Below are 19,171 nucleotides of genomic sequence, written 5' to 3'. Positions count from 1 at the left end.
ATAGAAATCAATAACAAAACTGAAGAAATTTGTTCATTTTATGTTACAGTAAAAGAGAAAGAAATCACTAAAAAAACCGGTAGTATAGCAGCTCTCGTAACCTGCTTTTGTTTGGTATTGTAAGCAGCTTCTATTGTTTTTGAGTCTAAGTCATTGTTTCAATTGTTTAGTCTTTTGTTTTTGGCTGGGGTAGCAAGCCAAAGGCATTACTCGTTACGAGAGCTGCTGCATCACCCTCCAAAAAAAGCATAACATTAACAATGCACAATCCTTCTGGGACTAATAAAAAGCTGGTCATCGTTGGTGAATGGTAACAAGTCTACAGTACTTCCTTGTTAGAGTCCAAGCATTTTGTCATCGACTTCTGCAGCAGTGTCTCTTTTCCCTTTAAAATTGCTGTTGCGTTACTTTACAAGGGGTTAGTTGCTGCTTTCCATGCAGTTTAAGAGACCACATCTGACTCAACTTAGAGTAGGAGAGCTGTACAGGATATATATCAGTCTGCTCAGGGTCGGGCCAAGATTTCTGCAATGTTTAAAGCAACGAGTCATTTTTTCCCAGTGAATTAGTCACAGCGTATCCACCAGATTCAAATATGGAACCAATCTGCGAACAAGGAAATCTACTACAGTCCAAAATTTTAGCTTAATTACTATATAAGACTGAGTGCTTACGAAAGTAAAAAAAAATCACAAAACGTAATTTCAAAACATTCCTTGAATGTACGTATTCTAACCTTTGGTTTTTGCCGCACTTCAGAGCGGAGAGAAGCAATTCTTTGTCTTTCACACTGCTAAGTAAACTGTATGCATCAAAAAGGCTAAAGAAGACAAAGAACCATCAGTACACAGTGCCGTTTTAAAGCATGCAGCTTGAGGGGCCGAGTATGTAAATTAACAATTCAAATCCATAAATCGTTTTATTTCACTTAGAATAGATAGCAGCATGCAAGTATCTCCGAAGAAAATAAGTTCAATTTAACTTTAAAAAGAAAAATATAATATCAATCTTCGAAATGGATGTATGTGTGACTGCAATGGCGATCAAGAATAGTGAGTGGATGTGTAGCAGTACCTTTTGGGAGTAGGATATCTATCAAGAATAGCAACAGCTTTGTCTGGTGACATTCCACTTATCTGCATGAGCTGTTTGGCAAATACCTCTCTCACTGTCATAACCTGAAAAATGTATAAAAACAAAGTTAACACGATTTTTAACTTGTTTCAGAATTAATCAAGCTTGAGCTGAGCAGTTCTTCTTTGTCTGTCTAACTTGGACTACTGTTGACTCGACCACTTTGACCCCACAGGCACCGGTGCCTGAGCCATTTAACCAAAGCCTCAAAGGGTGGTTTATTAAAACAAATTAGAGCCACGCCCTTCGTTATTTTTTTAGTCAATCCTAGTTTTATCGTAAATGGTTTGAACCGAGGTGTCATATCATTACTGAGTGAAGCATGATCGTCAATCTACAACAGACTAACACACTTATTGTGATAACAATACCTGACCCAACCTGTTTTTTATTTACCAACAATACACGTACAGACATAAGAAGTACAAATCACTGTTGACAGTCTTCACAGCCAATGATATCAAGTCTTAACGGACAGTCGACCAATAACATCACGACTTCGTTAACTAATCACATCAATCATGCTATACCAAAGCAATCATACTATACCAATCAATTACATGATCATACTACATCATATACCAGAGTATTTATACCATCTACTGACGTTTCACAGAGCACTTGACTTTGGAAGATGACTTCCGCTCAGTTTATCGAAAGGTCAGTCAATGTCATCATCCCAAACAGTCCTTCTCAAGACTAGACTCACCTGGACGATCGTACTTCACTTCGTTATGAATCCTGGTATATGAAGGCTGTTTATATAATGTCGAAAATAGTGTCGGAATGTCGAAAATAGTGTTCTCCTAAAGAAGCAACTCACTGCGGTCTACGTTAGACTTTGTTTAAACAATCAGCTTTTTACGTATGAGGATTTCTGTACCTTCAGCGCTGGACCCTGTTAACACTTAACCTTCCAATTCACCTTATTCTTAACAGTTGAGTCGTTGAAGTCTGGAAAACTCATGAGGTACTTCTTATCTGTTTGTCTTGATGTGCTTGAATTGGCTTCCTCAAGTCTCCTTTGAGAACAACTTACCAGAGTCTTATTCTAAGGAAAATGTAAACCAGACAGGAACAAGATCAGTGGTGTTTTTTTTAAATCGCCACCCGAAAGTGATGAAACGGTGGAACTGGCACTGTGTATGATTGGCTGGTTATCAATGTTAACACAAGCATAAAGACAACAAACTCATGCCACTTCCCACTTACTGAGTAAATTCTTTGAAGGTATCGAGTCATCACTGTTAAGTAAGCAACAGACTCCTTCAAATCGTGTGTCCGCTTCACAAAAAAACCGTCAACGACCTAAAGAAACATTAACAAAGATAAATCGAAATGATATTGTGTGGGTGTCACGCCCTGCTTCGCCACTCATTGGAAATATCCTCATTTCGTCCATCACCCTGATATAAAACAGAAAACACCTGAATAAAGCTGAAAATTAACTGTGAGAACTGTGATTACTCTGTGACAAATTTAGTCTCTCCGTTAACTTCTCTTAGAGAAACAAGATAAATGCCTGGCCTAAGTCGATTGAAGGATGGATGGCTTTATCCACCTTTGGAACAACCAAGGAAAAGGGTGATTAAGCCAAATTCAAAGACACTGTTTCTGTGACTAGCCCCGTTTGAATGGATCGAGATTAGAGCCAATCTTAAGGACGGTGCCTACTATTGTTATTGCGCATACGTTCTACGCATCTCCAGATACTCGGATTTCCTATCGGTAGTGCTTACTAATACAGGGATATTTTTGCGCGGTTTAAATTTATGAGGAGAAAGCAGAACTTAGCAAGTGCTCTTGGTATCCAAAAAGAAAATTGGGGGTAACCATGCATTTTTCAGAGATAATTAAGCTTTAATTCGGAAAGGAACGCCATACAATGCTTTGTATTTTAAAGCTTTTTGCTAATATTATAGATTAATTATCTTTGAAAAATGTGTGGTTAGCCCCAATTTTCTTTTTGGATTTTAATAACACTTGCTGAGATCTGCTTTTCCCACGTATTCATAAAACCGCGCAAAAATACCCCTGAATTAGTAGGCACCGTCCTTAAAATGAGTGTGACCACACCCTATCGTTAGAAAGTTACAAACCTACTCCAACAAGCAGTTAGCCGCAGACCAACCTGAGTGTTGACAATAGCTTGTTGTAATGTGCTCTCTGGAAGGCTCATGTGTTGAATGGAACCAAAATCTTCCACCAGGTAGATAGGGTGTTTCAGCCCACAATGGAGTAAGCGAAACTAGACAAACAAAGAACACAGTGGTCAGGGCCGAATTTCTTGAAGAATGATTCATTCCCCAGCCAGGCTTAAAATCATAACAATCTTGGCAGTCACGGTTTTACCTAGAAATTTTCTAACAGTGCTAACCATGTTTTCAACAACTCTGCCCCAGATGGTCTCTAAAAATTTAGTTTTTTAATACTGTTTTCAGGTCAGATCCAACACTTTTTAAAGATTTCAATAGTCTCTACTGTTCTACTGTAATATTAAAAATTACTCAATTGCAAATCCAGCCTAAATCATTTTGAGGTAATCGATCAAATCCCCGCTGTTTTTACTGCAAACCAAATAGCCCATTTCCGAGTTGCTGTTTGCCTCAGCTTCAAAGCGAGTCCTGGTGCACAACCACTCAAATGGAAATGAGTTACGAATTCTTATGCACATCAAACACATTTCCCTTTCAATAGTTGAGCACCAAGACTCGCTTCGAAAACGAGACAAATAGCAACTCGGAAATGGCCTGTTACCTTGGCTACACAATTCAGACTACGGCGTGTATCGGAAAATCCAACTCTAATCTGTGCAGTGGCCATAACATGCTTCATCAGGAAACCAAAGAACTTTTCGCTTTCGGGATGGCGAGGGAACGGGAATTGAGAGATGTCAGGCGTGAATGCCACGCGAAAGAAGACGGTCCTCTCGCTCGACATCATATTTGGCATTGAGGCGTTGGTCCTGAAATAGCAAGCTTTCTGGCGGACTTCGGTGTCCTTTTCTTCCAACTCTGCCCGGAATTTCTGCTATGTTGAGTACAGCAGAATTCTGTCATTAAGAAAATTAATTAAATTTGAGCTCTTATTCCCTAAGCATAAATAAAGCACGCCGGCACAGGCATTAACTGGTTGTTAATCAGGTCTTTTGTCCCAGCAAATGTCCTTACGATCAAAACTCTTCTCCTTTGAATACGTTGCTTGTGTTTATGCTTATCGCACATAAGGGAATCAGGTTTAAGGGTAAGAACAAAATTAGAGATGAACCTTCTGCTCTCGAAATCGTCCATCAATAATACTTCCACAAAGATCATCCATTCTCTTTCTTTCAACGATGTGATCCAACACTAATTCGCGAGCCACTGGCACGGATAAACAACCTGAGGAAATTTAACGAAATCATGATCAGATATTCACGCGAAAACGGTATTAATTTTTTCAGTGCTTTTGTGTCCGCACAGTAATAGATTGCGGCTGTTTTCCCATGAAAATGTGCGGAATATTAAGATAAAGTAGATTATACTATGAATTACACACACGACTGTACCTGGTGTGGGAAAAGTTCGTTCTCGCGCCACCCACAGGAAGTCACCAAGTTGCAATTTACGCACATCAAATTGCACTCCTGAGAAAAATACAAATTCTAAATTAAAAATGCGAGGAAACATTTCGACGTGCTGAAACAGTTTCAAGACAACATTTTGATTGATCTTTTCAGTCAATTTCGTTGAGTTATTGTATGGGAAGTGCCTTTCACCAATTGTCCAGAATGTGATATCCCGGGATCTGCGTCCTATCTGGACTGACTTTCCTACTCAAGGTTTCAAGGTTTCAAGGTTTTTATTTGCCATGATTACATATAATGCATCCAATTTAATAAACAAAATACAAAAAATTGTAAAAAAGGCGAGGAAGCCCATAAAGAAACTATAAGAGCTTATGGAGCTATGGGCTTCCTCAAATTAGACTAAGTAATTAAGTTTAAGATAGCACTGGGACGTAATACAATATATTATTAAAAAGACGAAAGAGTGCACACACACACATTTATCCACAAAAATACAAAAGCGTAAATACTTCAAAGAATTTGATGCTACTAACGATAAAGAAGAAATCTTTTAAGGTTTTTGCAAAACTGAGCGGTAGATCCAGATGACTTAATTTGACTGTCAAGAGGATACTCCTCTGCTCCAAGAGGATATTCTCTTGGCACTAAACTTTTCTCTTTGAACATCTATACTGATTTCATTGATACTGCTATGTGATGAAATCACTGTGTCACCACATAAATGGAAAGGCTTGTAATAAAGACAATCAATGGCTACTTTCAACACAAGACTGCCCGCAGTCCCTTCTGAGTTAGTCGACCTGGCTGCTTTGGTCACACAAGCGAGCAGAGGAGAGATATCTCGCTTGCGAGACCAAAGTGGACAAGCAGTCTATTTCAACACCTGCTGAGCTTTCTTAAACGAAAATTTATTCATCCTGCAAAGTGATCATTGCAATATTATTCGGTATGATGCAAAAAAACCATGCAGATCAAGAATAGTGTTATGCAAAACAGAATATTCAAAAAACTTTTTTAGAACTCAGAGAAAAGACAAGAGTATTTGAAACTTACCCTTGTTAGCCATTTTGTCCCTTCCCCAGCCGACTTATGGCATAATGTGACATCATTCGTCTGACAATTTTCTATCATTTTCCAATAGCTTTTTTCTGAAGAAGGTTGTTTTTTTTACATGTACGGAATGGTTACTTAGATTTACTTGGTGAATGATTATAACCCAATCAAAATTTGAGAAATTTGGAATGAATAAAAATACTTATTACGAACCGTTTTTCTTCAGTTCAGGGGCCAGGCCTTCTTTCCTTGACTTGGCTTGTCCTGTTGATGTCTCATTGACATCAACACATAAAAGAATATCAAAAGTACCTGTAAAAACACAGTTATGTGTAGAAAATTCTTTTACATTAAAATTTGCAAACACATGAGATGTAAGCACTTGATGCAATGAAAAAGCAAAAAGGAAGGGATTAGAGTCAATGACAAGTCCCTATTTGAAACTACATGTTTGAGTCAATTCGCACCTGGCCTTAGGACGAACTCTGGGGAGGCACAGACACTGTCTTCTTCAATAATTCTAACCAATGAAAAATATATTCAATCACTAAAATGTCAACTACAATTATTGCTAAGTCCTGGTAATTAATTAAAATAAAGATATTCATACTATTTGCTCAACATAGAGATGAGTTTTAAAGTGAAGTCAAAATAAAACCATCAACATTATTTAACTTAAGAAGCCATGTGAGTCCTAAAAGCAGCTTCCAAGATGACCAGGTTTAAATGCAAAAGAGATGCTGCATTGCATTGCTGGTAAGCAGTAACTCTTGAAATCCTGGGCACAAGTCAAATGAAAAGATGGAAATGAAATGAAATGAATGAATGAAATAAAAGCACCTTAGCACCCTAGTTTTCCAGCTTTTTTTTTTTTTTTTTTTTTGGGGGGGGGGGGGGGGGGCAGGGCTGGCCTAATGGTGAGAGCACTCACCTCCCACCGATGTGGCCCTGGTTCGATTCCCAGACTGGGCATCGTATGTGGGTCAGTGAGTTTGCGGTTCTCTACTCCTCTCTGAGAGGTTTCTCGCTGGGTACTCCGGTTTGCCCCTCTCCTCAAAAACCGGCATTTGATTTGCATGCTAAAATTTGTTGATTTTAGTTTACAGTGTCCCAAATTAGTGCCCTGGCACAAGAAACTTAAATAACAGTTCCTTTCCTTTTCTGTTTTTTCCCCCAATAAATTTAAATCATTCCCTGTCTATACTTCTGTCTGCTCCTGCGCAGGCATTTGTACTACCCGTACTCTGCAGACTCACCTTTTGGGTTCAACATTGTTTTTTCCTCTTTCTTTAACCTTGGTAAAATTGGCCGACCTTTCTACATGTATCTCTTGTTTATGGGGGTCACTTAGTTTGGCAATGTCCACACAAATATCCCATTCTGGCTTGTTATTTTCCCATGTGGATGGCTTAACTGAACTGAAAGTGAAGTTCTTTTCACTGCAGCCTGGTGGGGACGGACCACTAAGTCTTGAGTTTGAAGTATTTGATGTTGATGTCAAACTGTCAGATCGTGTAACATTCTCAAGCTTTGCCACTAACACACAGCCAGCATCTGTCAATGTATACCTGAATAAAGCAAATAAAGATGAAGCTTAAAAAAACTATGGAAACTGATAAAAATTAATAATTAAATTCAGTCACTTTGGACCAAAACAAGTCTTCACTAGGCCAATATGGCCTCAAGTATTTAAAATTATGTACAATAGACCGAATGCATAAATGGCAGCCAAAAATGTATTCTTTTGTTTATGTGCTAATCAGACTCACTAGCCTCGCTCTCAAGCAACATTTCTTTTGTATTTTGTACATACAAACAAGGCGAGTGAGCCCAATTAGCACATAAACAAAAGAATATTTTTTTGGCTGCCATTTATGCATTCGGTCTATATACCTGATGCAGGTCTGATGCATGTGCATGTCTTGTAGTAACAAGAGATTAGAGGTGTTAAATAACATTTATTACTATACCTTGCAGGATTGTTGGTCTTCAGAATAAGTCCTTTCTTTGTCAAAGTAGACATTGAAGACCAAGCTGTATAATGACTTCCTGGATCAGGCTGCAGTGAAAAGAATCAGTTAAAAAAGGAGTGAATTACAGCTAATAACTGATTTAAACACTGTCAGTTATTTAAAGCATTTTAAAAGCTTGTGGGGCTTAAATCAAATCGAATCAACATACATGTAACAACCAGTTGCTGCTTACAGAGTGTATAGGGGTGGATTGGAACCAGAATTACAGGCATGCAAATCGAGGGCCTGCCAATTTCTGATACAGGCGTGCAATACAAACAATCACTTCTCAAATATTTTAGTTCAACAGAAAAATATGGATCTCACCCCAGTTGTTACCTAAGTGGATAAGTAGGTAACTACCAGAATATAAAATATACTTCATGCTGAATGCCAAAGTTTTTGTAAATGATTTTACTTAGATGTGATTGGAGTGTGCATAATCACAGTTACACGAGAAAATACTGAAATCTCCTATAGACTGAAACCATTCAATCGTAGCTTTTCCAAAGGATAAAGTTCTCCTGCCTCTGAACAATTGGGGCACAGATGTTATGTTGAATTCTCCAGCGTGGTGTCAATATAACAAGTTTCTCAAATTTAATCATGTGTACTTTGTCTGATACATGACTCATAAATGGCACTAATGCCAAAATTAAACATCCAAATTGAGATTGAGACATCAGAATTTGTTTGAACTGGACTCTGCATTCATTGGGTAAACATGATCAGAAAAAAGTACACACAAAAAGAGGAGAACAAATTAATAATGCTTAAAATTTTCAGCCAAGAGAAAATTAAACCAATCGATATCAATAAGTAAAAAAAGTCTCGGCATAGCTACAATCTTACTATAATATTGCATACAGTCCTTCACTGATAACTTAAAGGAGAACTGGCCCCAGTTGTTCAAACAATGGATAGCGCTATCCAGCGAATAAATCACTATCCAGCAAATAAACACCAGCAAAACCGATTGAGTTATCCAGTGGACAGTGATTTATCCGGCAGATAGCACTATCCCTCGTTTGAACAACTGGGGCCTGAAGGCCAAAATCAGCAATTTTTCCAACATTGGTTTTGGAAAGCCTAACATAAATAAAGTTAAGTGTGTGGGGTCATTTCTTTTAGTTTTCTGTTTTTTGCGAAAAAATAAAATTAAGTTCGAAGTTGGGGTTTTTCTGCTGTTTCTGCCTGGGGAACAAAGATTTTGTAAGGAAGAGAAACAAGTGCTGCTGTGGATTTTTTCTTTGTTGTTTTGCTGTTTCTTTGTGGACTCAATATTCTCAACAAACATCAGACAAAAACACTGCTTCTATATAAGGCGCTTTCGCATGTCATAAGCTGCAAAAATGGCCGCTTACTCCTCTACTCTGAGCCGCAATGCTGATCGCCCAAAGTCGGAGTAAAAACAATTTTTTTAGGTGGAAAATGACAGATACATGTATGCCAAAAAGTGTAAGTAAAAAATGCTTTTTTTTCCCTTCAGTAGTTCCCTTTAATACACAAGTTATTTTTATCACACATAATAAGAAATGCACTTGGCGGAATTTTCATGAATTGATGCAGGCCGCGCTGCAGGAATCCTACAATAATAAGCCAATTAACGAATGTAGACGTTATTTTTGTTAAATGATCATTTACAGGTTGCTTTTTCCAGTTTATTAGCCAAAGCTACCATTAAGCCTGGTTCTCACTATTTACGACAGCAGAGGCACAAGTATCAAAATGGTTAGGGTTAGGGTTTGCTTCTCAAATATTCAGGCCCACAAATATTGGCCTGCTCTCAACGGAGTGGCTTCGTAGCTCAGTTGGTAATTAAGAGCACTGCACTGGTCAGCATTACAGAGGTCATGGGTTTGAATCCTGTTAAAGTCACATGAATTTTTCTGATGTCTATAAACAATTTACAAACATTTGTCAACAAAAGATAAACTATCCTTGCTTTCCGCCATTGTTCGGAAAGCTGCCTTGGTAACCAGGTGTTTATCCTTGGAGGAAAAATAATTAACACTAATTATTCGCCATGGGCGAGGTGAATATTAGTGAATAATTGTTTTAGTATAATTACATCTATTAGGTGATTATTTGAAAAGTATGCACTTTCTCTAAAACAGTTAATTTCTTCGTCTGTCACCTCGACAAAATGGCTTGTGGCCATTTTGAAAAACTGCTTAGGTGATTATAGTGTAATAATCACCTCAAGGGCAACCAATCAGCGCAGAGAATTTTCAATAATCACCTACTGTAGGTAATTATACTAATTATGAAATAATTGCAGGAATCTGTAGGAATTTGTAGGACTCTTTTAGGAATCTACTACCATACATGGTGAACAGAAATATTCAATAATTTTTTTTTATTGTTAATAATTTATTGAGGTCATTAAATCGTTTTAAAAATACACAAGACTTAATAATAATTTTATTATGAAATCTTGTATTGTTAAACGATTTATGACCATAATAACATTACACTACCATGGTGAATGAAGCATCACAAAGTGGCTGGGCTTCCTTTTGAAGCTCTGCACGTGTCATGTATCCACGATAGTTGGGCTTCTGCAAAATAGACAGCAACTTTAACCAAGAGCAAGAACTTTTAAACTCTTGTGAGCTTTGTATTTTGATTGTTTGCATCGATACCTTATGACTTCATAATACTAATTACTATGCCTTTCATACAAATTAATTTAAGTGCCAACTTCCCACACAGTAAACAGACCAACAATAATGATTACTTGCAGTAGCTATTGCTATGGGCCAACGAGACAGTCAATACTATACGTACATGTATAGTTTGCAGATTTGTGTCCGCGTTCCATGTTTGGAACCAAACAGTAGTTGTAATTTCAGTTTTTATTTCAAAGTACTGCAATTCATCTTATCTAAATTATCATTAACAAATAACACACCGGCCAAAATTGACAACAGTGGCCAATAAGAACATGAAAATAAAAATTAATGTAAAAGAACACTCGAATCAAGTGTGCACAACACAATGGTCAGAGAAATGCAAAATGTGTTTTCATTCACCTCCAAACCGGATCATAAATATCAATGTGAACGACGCTGCGTCATGCCAGTTTTATCTAATGGCATCACACATTAAAAGAAGAGCTTTCATTGGTTCTTGAAGGCACATGATAAGAAGCCTCTGTTCCCTTATCTTACAAATGTACATTTTCTCTGGAGGAGCGCTCAAAATTTTTCCTGCATACACAACACTCTCGCTCTTCAGCTCTATTAAGGATGCGCCTTATCAGCCTCGCATCTTCACTTGGCTGAGTCGTTGGCAATTATTCTTTAATTTACAATTTTTGTTGTTACTACTTATCGGCAACCTAACAATATTTCATACAATAAATAAAGTGCTTCAAAACATTTGGCTACCGAGCATGAGGTACATGCAACAGTAGAAGTGGTTCAGGGGTCTCAGTAACAGTCCAACATTACATCATTATAATTAGCATTAATGGCTATTTGACAAATCGAAAGTGTTCCACAACATTTTGACCACTGTGATGACGAATATCATTTGTTGATAAGAGTACTGAGACAATGCTGAACCACTTTCGATTTGTTTTTTTAAAACAAAATATTCAGCGCCAAAGAAATGTTTATTTCAGAGCATGACCAGAATCATGACACAAAGAAAGAGCAAGCATTGTTTATAACTTTCTCGAAATATGATTGGTTGATTTTCCAAAATCAGCGTTCCTGATTGGCTATTGCATTGCGCAACAAATTTACACGAGCAGGACACGAGCAGTGTTGTCTAGACTCTTATCGACAAAGGCAAATTAGCCAATCAGAGTGGGAGATTACAAGCACTTGTGGTAAAAATCTCACTTGACTTTGCCTGTACAAGGTCAGCAACAAGGCAAAGGGGCCTGATCTGTAAGCTGGAATGTACTCACGAGTACTTTTCCTCCTCACTGGCTTTTTCTGAAAATATAAGTTGTACTCGCTAATATTAGAAGAGATAACTACAACCGATGCTAAACAAAAAAAAACTAGTAATAATTCTTTAACCTTTTCCTTCCCAAGAATGATACATTATTTGATTTATACATCTGTATTGGAGTAAGGAATGTGATCACAGTGAACAGTGCCTTGGAAATCCTTGAATTCTGAGCTATTTATAATAATTATGATGCATTCAATTAAAATTTATGTTCATATGGAGTACAACAATAATTTATTTATACCTAGAGTAAATAAGGATAGAGTGTTGGGCACCAGAGTAAGAAGTAAACTTGAGGTGAAGGGGCTACATGTAGTCTCTGAAGAAACTGTGGTGCTATGTCAGTCAGGAAAAAATAAATAATGTTGATAAGCGGTAAGGTAACTTAGCTACCACAAGAGAGATTGGTCAGCTGAAGCTTCGAGTATTTACCCTTTGTTAGAGCAAATATACGACTACCTATGAAACTAAGTCGAGAGCATCCTGAGCTATTCTAACTTCATACACAGTGTACACTGTACATATGATCAGATGATACCTTCTTCTTAGGAACCCTTTGAAATGCAGTATATTAAATATTAATGTAGTGGTTCAAATATTACCTGGTTCAAACTTTTTTAAACCAGTTAAATTTTGATTTTCCTTAATGTTTCAGATTATGATAATGAATATACTAGACTAAGAAAAATCAAAATCAAACTGCTTTAAAACATTTTAACCCTGTAAAAATATTTTGAATCACAACATGTATAGGCCATATCAAACAATGTACCTTAGTTGTTGTCTTCCTTCCAAAATCAATGTCTACACCCAGTAAAGGTGGAGAAGGAACATTCAGTGATAAACCCGTGGGGTCCATTTCTCCTTTGTTGTTGTAATCTTCCTGAATACTGGCACTTTCTAAAACTGTGCACATTAAATGAACTGTTCTATTATTATACAATAGTTCAAGTTGACAAAATTTTGAATCCTGTAGATGGAACTCAGATTTCCTGTAACTGAAGGAAGGGGGAATGGTGGAGTTCAAATTAAGGGCATGATTAATAAAGGAATGGACCTACTTGTAATCCGTGTCAAAAGACTTCGGGACACTTGTCAAATTTGGGCGCAAAGTAGAGAATTTACTGTACATGCTTCCAACAACGCAAAGCATGTTCTTTGTTTTTTGCAATGCGGCCGGGATTCGAACCCGCGACCTCCCGCATGAGAACCTGATGCTCCACCAACTGATCCACCGGTACGTGGTGACTCTCGAAGCAAGAGGTTCCCAGTTTATTGATCCTTGGTGACTTCAATGTCTGTTTTGACTTTCCTCTGATCTGTGTAGCTATATATGTAGCTTTAAATACCCATAAAATGGAGCAATGATGGAGAGAGGGGGTAAAGGGCACACCGTCAGCTTCCATTGACACCAGCCTCATAGCTGAAGGAACTACCATGTTAAGGACGTTCGCGCCCAAAATGTTCCCACGTACAGCTTTTTTTTTAACTTGCCACGCAGAAAGGTAATGATCTACTTATGCCAAAAAGGCAAAAAAAAAAAAAAAATGGGGGGTCACCATGCTCGTTTTCGAGATCATGAGGTGCACTTTTAGAAGATTGCGTTACTTTAAGACGATCTTAGGTTACAATTGTAAGCAATAAAAAAGCTACATTAGTGAAATTTAGATCAGGTAAATGTACTCAATTCAACATAACTAATATAACTAAATTAACCTTTGCAGCTGATGTCTTTTTCTGAGGTGAAATAGACCTTGAAAAACGATACATATTAGTCTAAGAAAGAAAACTTCGGTCGCACAAGAGCATAAAAGGCGAAATATATGTCACTTCTCATGCACAGATTTTTTTTTTGTTTTTTGTTAAAATGGACAAAATCAGAAATGAAAGTAATCTACGAAAAGAAAAATAGGGGTCACCGAGCATTCAAGAGAGTAAAATCTCTGCAAAGTTCTCAAAGCAATGGTATATTCGCAATGTCATGTCATTGCATGACATTTCCGAGAACCTGGATCCACAGCTATCCCATAGTGCCACATGCTTTCACGTTCCATTCTTGTGGAAAATGTTTGCACCTTTAGCATCGTGTTTACCTTCGTGGTCTACGATGCATGACGTGTGCATGACATGCGCGAAAAATGCGCAGTAGCAATGGGCGCAAATGTCCTTAAATAAAGGGACTTAATTTTTACCTCTCTCCCACAAAAAATGCTACTGTTTTGAAGGAGTCAAGCAGGACTCTTAAAAAGGTAGGTGGTTTGAAAAGGGCTGAGACAACAGAAAAGGGTAATCAGCCAACTGTTTTTGACAACCCTAGACCAGCAAACAGTTACCGGCACCAAACAGAAACTACACAATTGCAACTGTACCTTCTTGATTGTGTGCATTATACTCTTCAAATGCTTTATCCAGCCGCCGAGCAATCATGTCTCCTGTGTATGCATGTACCAAAAATATACATTGTAAGTTTGCTGAACAATTTACCTACATGTACCAATTGCATATTTCAAAATTTTCCAGCCCAAAAGTAACAGTTACATGTACATGTATTGAGTTTGCTTGTCAAACACCAGACAAGTTTATCTTAAGTAATCAGTTCAAGAGAGATCAACTCCTTTAAATTAGAAACCTCTCCATCAGTTCAAAAAATCTCTCCATTCAAGAAAAAAAAGCAGTGCAGCCCAGTGGTTATTGAAACAGTGACATAATTCATGTAAATATTGCTGTTATAGTCTGCAAAATGAATTGTACACACAACATGATAAAACTAATCTAAACCAACAGCAGGACTGGTACACTCATGGTAACTCGATGATAAGCCAAAAAGCAATCCTTAGCCCTTGTCACATACACTAAATGATCACGCTTTAAAATAAATTCTTAATGTTTATGGTTGGTACATCATGACTGTAAATAAAAGCTAACCATTCTAGAACAAGTGTTTAGGCTTAAATTGTGTAAACTAGTGCTTAAAACCACTCATGTTATTCTTGGTCAAACCAGACTGTTAAGTATTTCAAACAAGTCTTGCTATTTCTGTCCTGCTCTGAATGCTCAGCAAACCTTATTTCAGTAACCTCTTGAACTAAGTAAATGAATAGCAAATAGCTGTTATTAATGAAGTGTGAACTCTTTTGTGTTCAACAAACATTAAACTACTTTCACTGTTTTTGCACCAGTACAATTAAAATTGTACCAGTTCAAACCATTTTGTACCAGTTCAATATATTCTGTACCAGTTCAAAAACAAATTGTACCAAAGTGCAAATTGAACTACAACATATACACTGTATGTTTTGTCCTTTCCCGAATCATAATTTAAATGTACAAAAGAAAAAAATATGCTACTTTGATCTTCTTACAAAATCCTAACTGTGCAAAGAACATAAGGTGGACATCATGATCTGCAGTCTTTTTATATTACAGTACAGTACATCATTAATTTTACCAGTACTTGCCAATGTTATCAAGTATCATTGCATCCTTTCCACAGCTCAAAGGTAAAGGATACTTCCTCAAAGCTGCAGCTGCCTACAGCAAAAAGATATGAAAATACAATAATTGAATAATAACAATACTACAGTTACTGTATTATCACATTTGTGGTGGCAACAAAACCACCAGAGTCCCTTTTGAACTTCCTAGACCTACATGTACATACATGTAGAATAATTGTTGGACACAGATTCAAAAGGTAAGTTAACCACCAATTCTAAGACAGATTTGTGAGCTAATACTTTGAGACTTGGCCCTTCACCCTTCACCAGCAATATACTGCTGGGGGGTATCCGTGCGAGGGACTAGCATCCCATCCAGGGCGAAGTAACTGTTTTACTTTCTTTCCACTTACTACAACTTTAACACAGCCGCTACAGGTGCAGCGGACTGTTTAGCATAATGTACATTTGACACGTAATGGGTGACCTATACTGTCACATCCCCCTCTTTAAAACAATGCATAAGGTAATAGAGATCTTCAATACGCTGATACTAAATCAATGTTCATATAAAAACTGTAACATGCTTTGGTTATGAGACTTAACTGTAACAAGGAACAATATGTGTGCTGTACGCAGCCCTTTCAAGAGCTCTAGCGATCGCTGGTGTTACACTGATTCCACGGAAATCACTGTTCTACTCCAAACACAAGTGCATCATGCAATAATTCATCATTCATGTTGGCTGGGTAGCCACTGTTTTGAACCAGCAGTTTCACTTTTGAGAGAAATTCATCTAAGGGTTGGTTGTGTTCTTCAGTCGCTTCAAATACTCAGCTAAGCTTTTTTGCTCCTCTTCGGACAAGTCCCATGTGTTGTACAGATCTAATCCGTAATCTCCCGTCCAAAGGAGTACTGGTAAATATTTGCATTTCTGTTCATTAGTTCTCGAATTCAGAGGGCCTTCAAAGAGTGATTTACACTTTTGCTTAATTGAAGCGTTTCAGCCTTTGTGCCAAATCAGCACCCAGAGTCCAATCGATTTGCGGTAAATCGAAACCAATTAAGTCACTCATTTCTCCTTGCTTCACTCCAGCTTGTCACTAAGTGACTCAGTAAAGGTAACTTACAGTTTGTTGCTTGCGAGTCTTTGGACCTTCTAGTCACATCCCACTTCTGACAACCATGTTTTACTTTCTTTCACATTTATTACAACTCTAACATGGCCGCTACACGTGCAGCCGACGACTTAGCATAATGTACACATGACATGTAATGTGTGACCTATACTGTGACAGCAACAATTCTCCCAGTTGATTCATGCTACTGCGAAAGCGGGATAAGCTCAGGCCATATATAGGGGCCCTTGACAATGTACATTTACTGTTAACCTTACCCTTCATCAAACAAAGGGTTAATGCTCAAAACATTGACTCACGAATCTTTGTCACAATAATTAATTTGCTTTATCAACTCGTTTTGATAAAACCAAATCTTTTCGTACATCAAAAGAAACCCTGTTTGCAGAGCAAATGAAGTGGAGGAATTTACACGTAGAGATACACATACTTGTTTACTGTTTATTTCTATAATTTTCACTGTTTTGGTCTCCTGCTTCCTGGCTGAGTTCCTCAACAACTATGAAGCTATTTAAGGCTAAAATCATTCCCAGTAAGGGCACCATTACCATGCACAGACTGATAAAGTAATGTCTTAATGCACTAGTCATTTGTTTCCCCCACCCCCCGACCCCCGGGGATAGTGGGGACATATAGGGAAATTACTAGGGCAATTACGCAAGATTACGCCACAATTATGCCTCTAGGGGGTAGGGAAATTACAAGATTTTCGTTCCTCTGCCCTACCCCTCTGGGGACATACAGGGGAAAATATCGGGGAATTCTTACCTAGGAGGACCGGGACTGAAAAGAAACGAACAGCAATGGTAATGAGTATTTTCACACGTGCAAAATCAATATGGCGTCGTTCCTTATATAGTTCATGTGGCACACACAAATGGCAAGAACTGTATATTGTGGTAATCTCCCTAACATTTCCTTGATGACTCAGAATCTTTTAGGAACAGAGGGGTGTTTGTCTGCTCTAGTCCCCAGTGGAAATACACCTACTTTACAACCATTCAAATGTTATTTCCCTACCCATCCCCGGGGGTCAAGGGGTCGGGGAAACAAATGACTAGTGCATAAATTACAAGTCTAAACGATCAAAAACTTTCATCCAACGTTTCGTCCTTTATCAGACACTATTCGACTGCTGAAAAAAGTGCTTGAGCGTTTTAGTAGGTCATCGAGCTACATGTACTGTGTTTAAATCAGTTAAACACTAAAATTCTCACCTTTCCGTAAGTGTACTGCAGTTTGGAGTTCCTTTGTTTTGCTTCATCCCTCCAATCTTCCAGCCACTTCAAAAAGAGAGGGTTGGGGCATTCACGTTGCTTCTTTAGGCGTTTTGAGGCCATTTTCATGGAACTTAATATATTTGTCCAGACGAACCAGATTGCAATTTACCCGCCATGTTTGCTCAACTTTGCCCTTCGACGATGGGCGCCTGGGAGCTAAATCCCTACATTGGGAGGATTTCCTTCGGGAATCGGGACCCATCCCATATCTTGGCGAAAAAGCGGGAAAAAGCGCTGCAACCTGTTTCAATTCGAGGCAAAGATCAGAGGAGAAACGTTGTATTTGTCTTGTTCTCTACTTTTCCTGTAAAACGTCGTAAACTCTACATTAGGCTAGCCTTTATCCTCAAAATGCAAGCAGAGTGTTCGGAGACGTTTTTCAAGGCCATGTTCAAAGGCAAACGCCGCTTTGATTTTGAGGGGAAATTATCTTCGTAGACTTCGACATTCACTGACCACAAGTCGATGCTTGGAAAAGAAATTATTTGGTAAGATTACAAGTTTACATTGTTGCTTTGACAGAATTGAGAAAACACAAGTAATGATCGATGTAAATTGAACGTTTGTGAATGCCCTCTCGGACAATTCAGCTGAAATTTCATTTTGTAGTCGACGTGAATCTACCTCAGATTTGTAACTTGAACCTAGACCAATGTAAGCGTATAATTCTTGGTCAATTTTAATTTTTCGCTGAAGGCGAACAAAGGAAATGAACACAAGAATGCTTGCCATAGTTTCTTTTGATTTAAGGTCGGCAGAAGTGCGACATCTGGATCACCTGTCGAATTTCTGCCCCAAGTTCGACAGGCATACTTAGACTTAGACGCGACGCAACGTCTGAATTAGCTGTCGAACTTTTGTCAATCTTAATTCGAACTCAATTTAATTGAGTTCAACTCGGCAGAAGTGCGACGTTTGAATCGGGCCTTAGCCGGCCAGCGGGTGTGGTTGTGCTGTGAGGCTGGAGTAAGGTTGGGAGGAATAGGAGTAGGAAGAGGTGAAAAGTGAAAGGAAGCAAGTGCCTAGTATTTATGATGGATATAAAAAATTAAGGACATTCGTAATATTTTTGGCAGAACTTAGTGGCATGTTGTCTCTCACTCAAGTTGATGACAATGGATAAAACTGATAGTTCAAGTGGAAGAGCTTCTCTATAAGTTTTATTCACATACCGGTAATGGAGTTTGTTGCCTTCTAAGCTGAATGTTCAATGCTGTGAATTCTAAGTGTGGCCAGTCAGTCATCTGATTGCTGTTCTTACTTCAGGTCATGTAAATCTTTTAGGGTTTTAGTTTACGTTTAGGTTACATAATAAGTTCAAGAATAGCTGGAACCGTTTAGTTGGCCCAATGAAAGTAACTCTGGAAATTATTCTAAATAATACTATTAATGCAACATGTACACCAATAGACTAAGCATGCAAAGGCTTTAAGAACAAAATAAAGGATATTCTATTTGAGAAGATCCTCAAAACCTTTTTCGTAGGTAAACTATTCATGTTATTTATGTTGTTGCCAAAATAGGAATTATTAATGTGACATCTTGTACACCAATAATTTCTCAGGGAAAGGCTTTCAGGACA

The 19,171-nt window shown here is 38.0% G+C and overlaps 1 protein-coding gene across 1 annotated transcript in view; it reads right to left on the bottom strand.

Moving 5' to 3' along the window:
* LOC138027635 (crossover junction endonuclease MUS81-like) overlaps window positions 1-17,741 on the bottom strand; it is a 17,788-nt gene extending 47 nt beyond the window's left edge. The window contains exons 1-18 of the mRNA XM_068875190.1: window positions 17,527-17,741; window positions 15,192-15,264; window positions 14,103-14,165; window positions 12,506-12,639; window positions 11,619-11,714; window positions 10,248-10,328; window positions 7,726-7,814; window positions 7,012-7,323; window positions 6,223-6,275; window positions 5,969-6,067; window positions 4,682-4,759; window positions 4,402-4,514; window positions 3,266-3,382; window positions 2,347-2,442; window positions 2,060-2,185; window positions 1,075-1,178; window positions 737-820; window positions 1-525 (exon numbers count right to left, since the gene is read on the bottom strand). The exon at window positions 1-525 is cut by the window's left edge and continues 47 nt beyond it. Of these exons, the coding sequence (XP_068731291.1) occupies window positions 462-525; window positions 737-820; window positions 1,075-1,178; window positions 2,060-2,185; window positions 2,347-2,442; window positions 3,266-3,382; window positions 4,402-4,514; window positions 4,682-4,759; window positions 5,969-6,067; window positions 6,223-6,275; window positions 7,012-7,323; window positions 7,726-7,814; window positions 10,248-10,328; window positions 11,619-11,714; window positions 12,506-12,639; window positions 14,103-14,165; window positions 15,192-15,264; window positions 17,527-17,655 (1,911 nt within the window). The 5' untranslated portion in view covers window positions 17,656-17,741 and the 3' untranslated portion in view covers window positions 1-461. The remainder of the gene's footprint in view (window positions 526-736; window positions 821-1,074; window positions 1,179-2,059; window positions 2,186-2,346; window positions 2,443-3,265; window positions 3,383-4,401; window positions 4,515-4,681; window positions 4,760-5,968; window positions 6,068-6,222; window positions 6,276-7,011; window positions 7,324-7,725; window positions 7,815-10,247; window positions 10,329-11,618; window positions 11,715-12,505; window positions 12,640-14,102; window positions 14,166-15,191; window positions 15,265-17,526) is intronic.
* Between the last annotated feature and the right edge of the window lie 1,430 nt (window positions 17,742-19,171).

This window comes from Montipora capricornis, chromosome 12 (genome assembly GCF_036669925.1).
Source record: "Montipora capricornis isolate CH-2021 chromosome 12, ASM3666992v2, whole genome shotgun sequence".
Classification (NCBI taxonomy): Eukaryota; Metazoa; Cnidaria; class Anthozoa; order Scleractinia; family Acroporidae; genus Montipora; species Montipora capricornis.
This window is presented reverse-complemented; position numbering and strand designations above follow the sequence as displayed.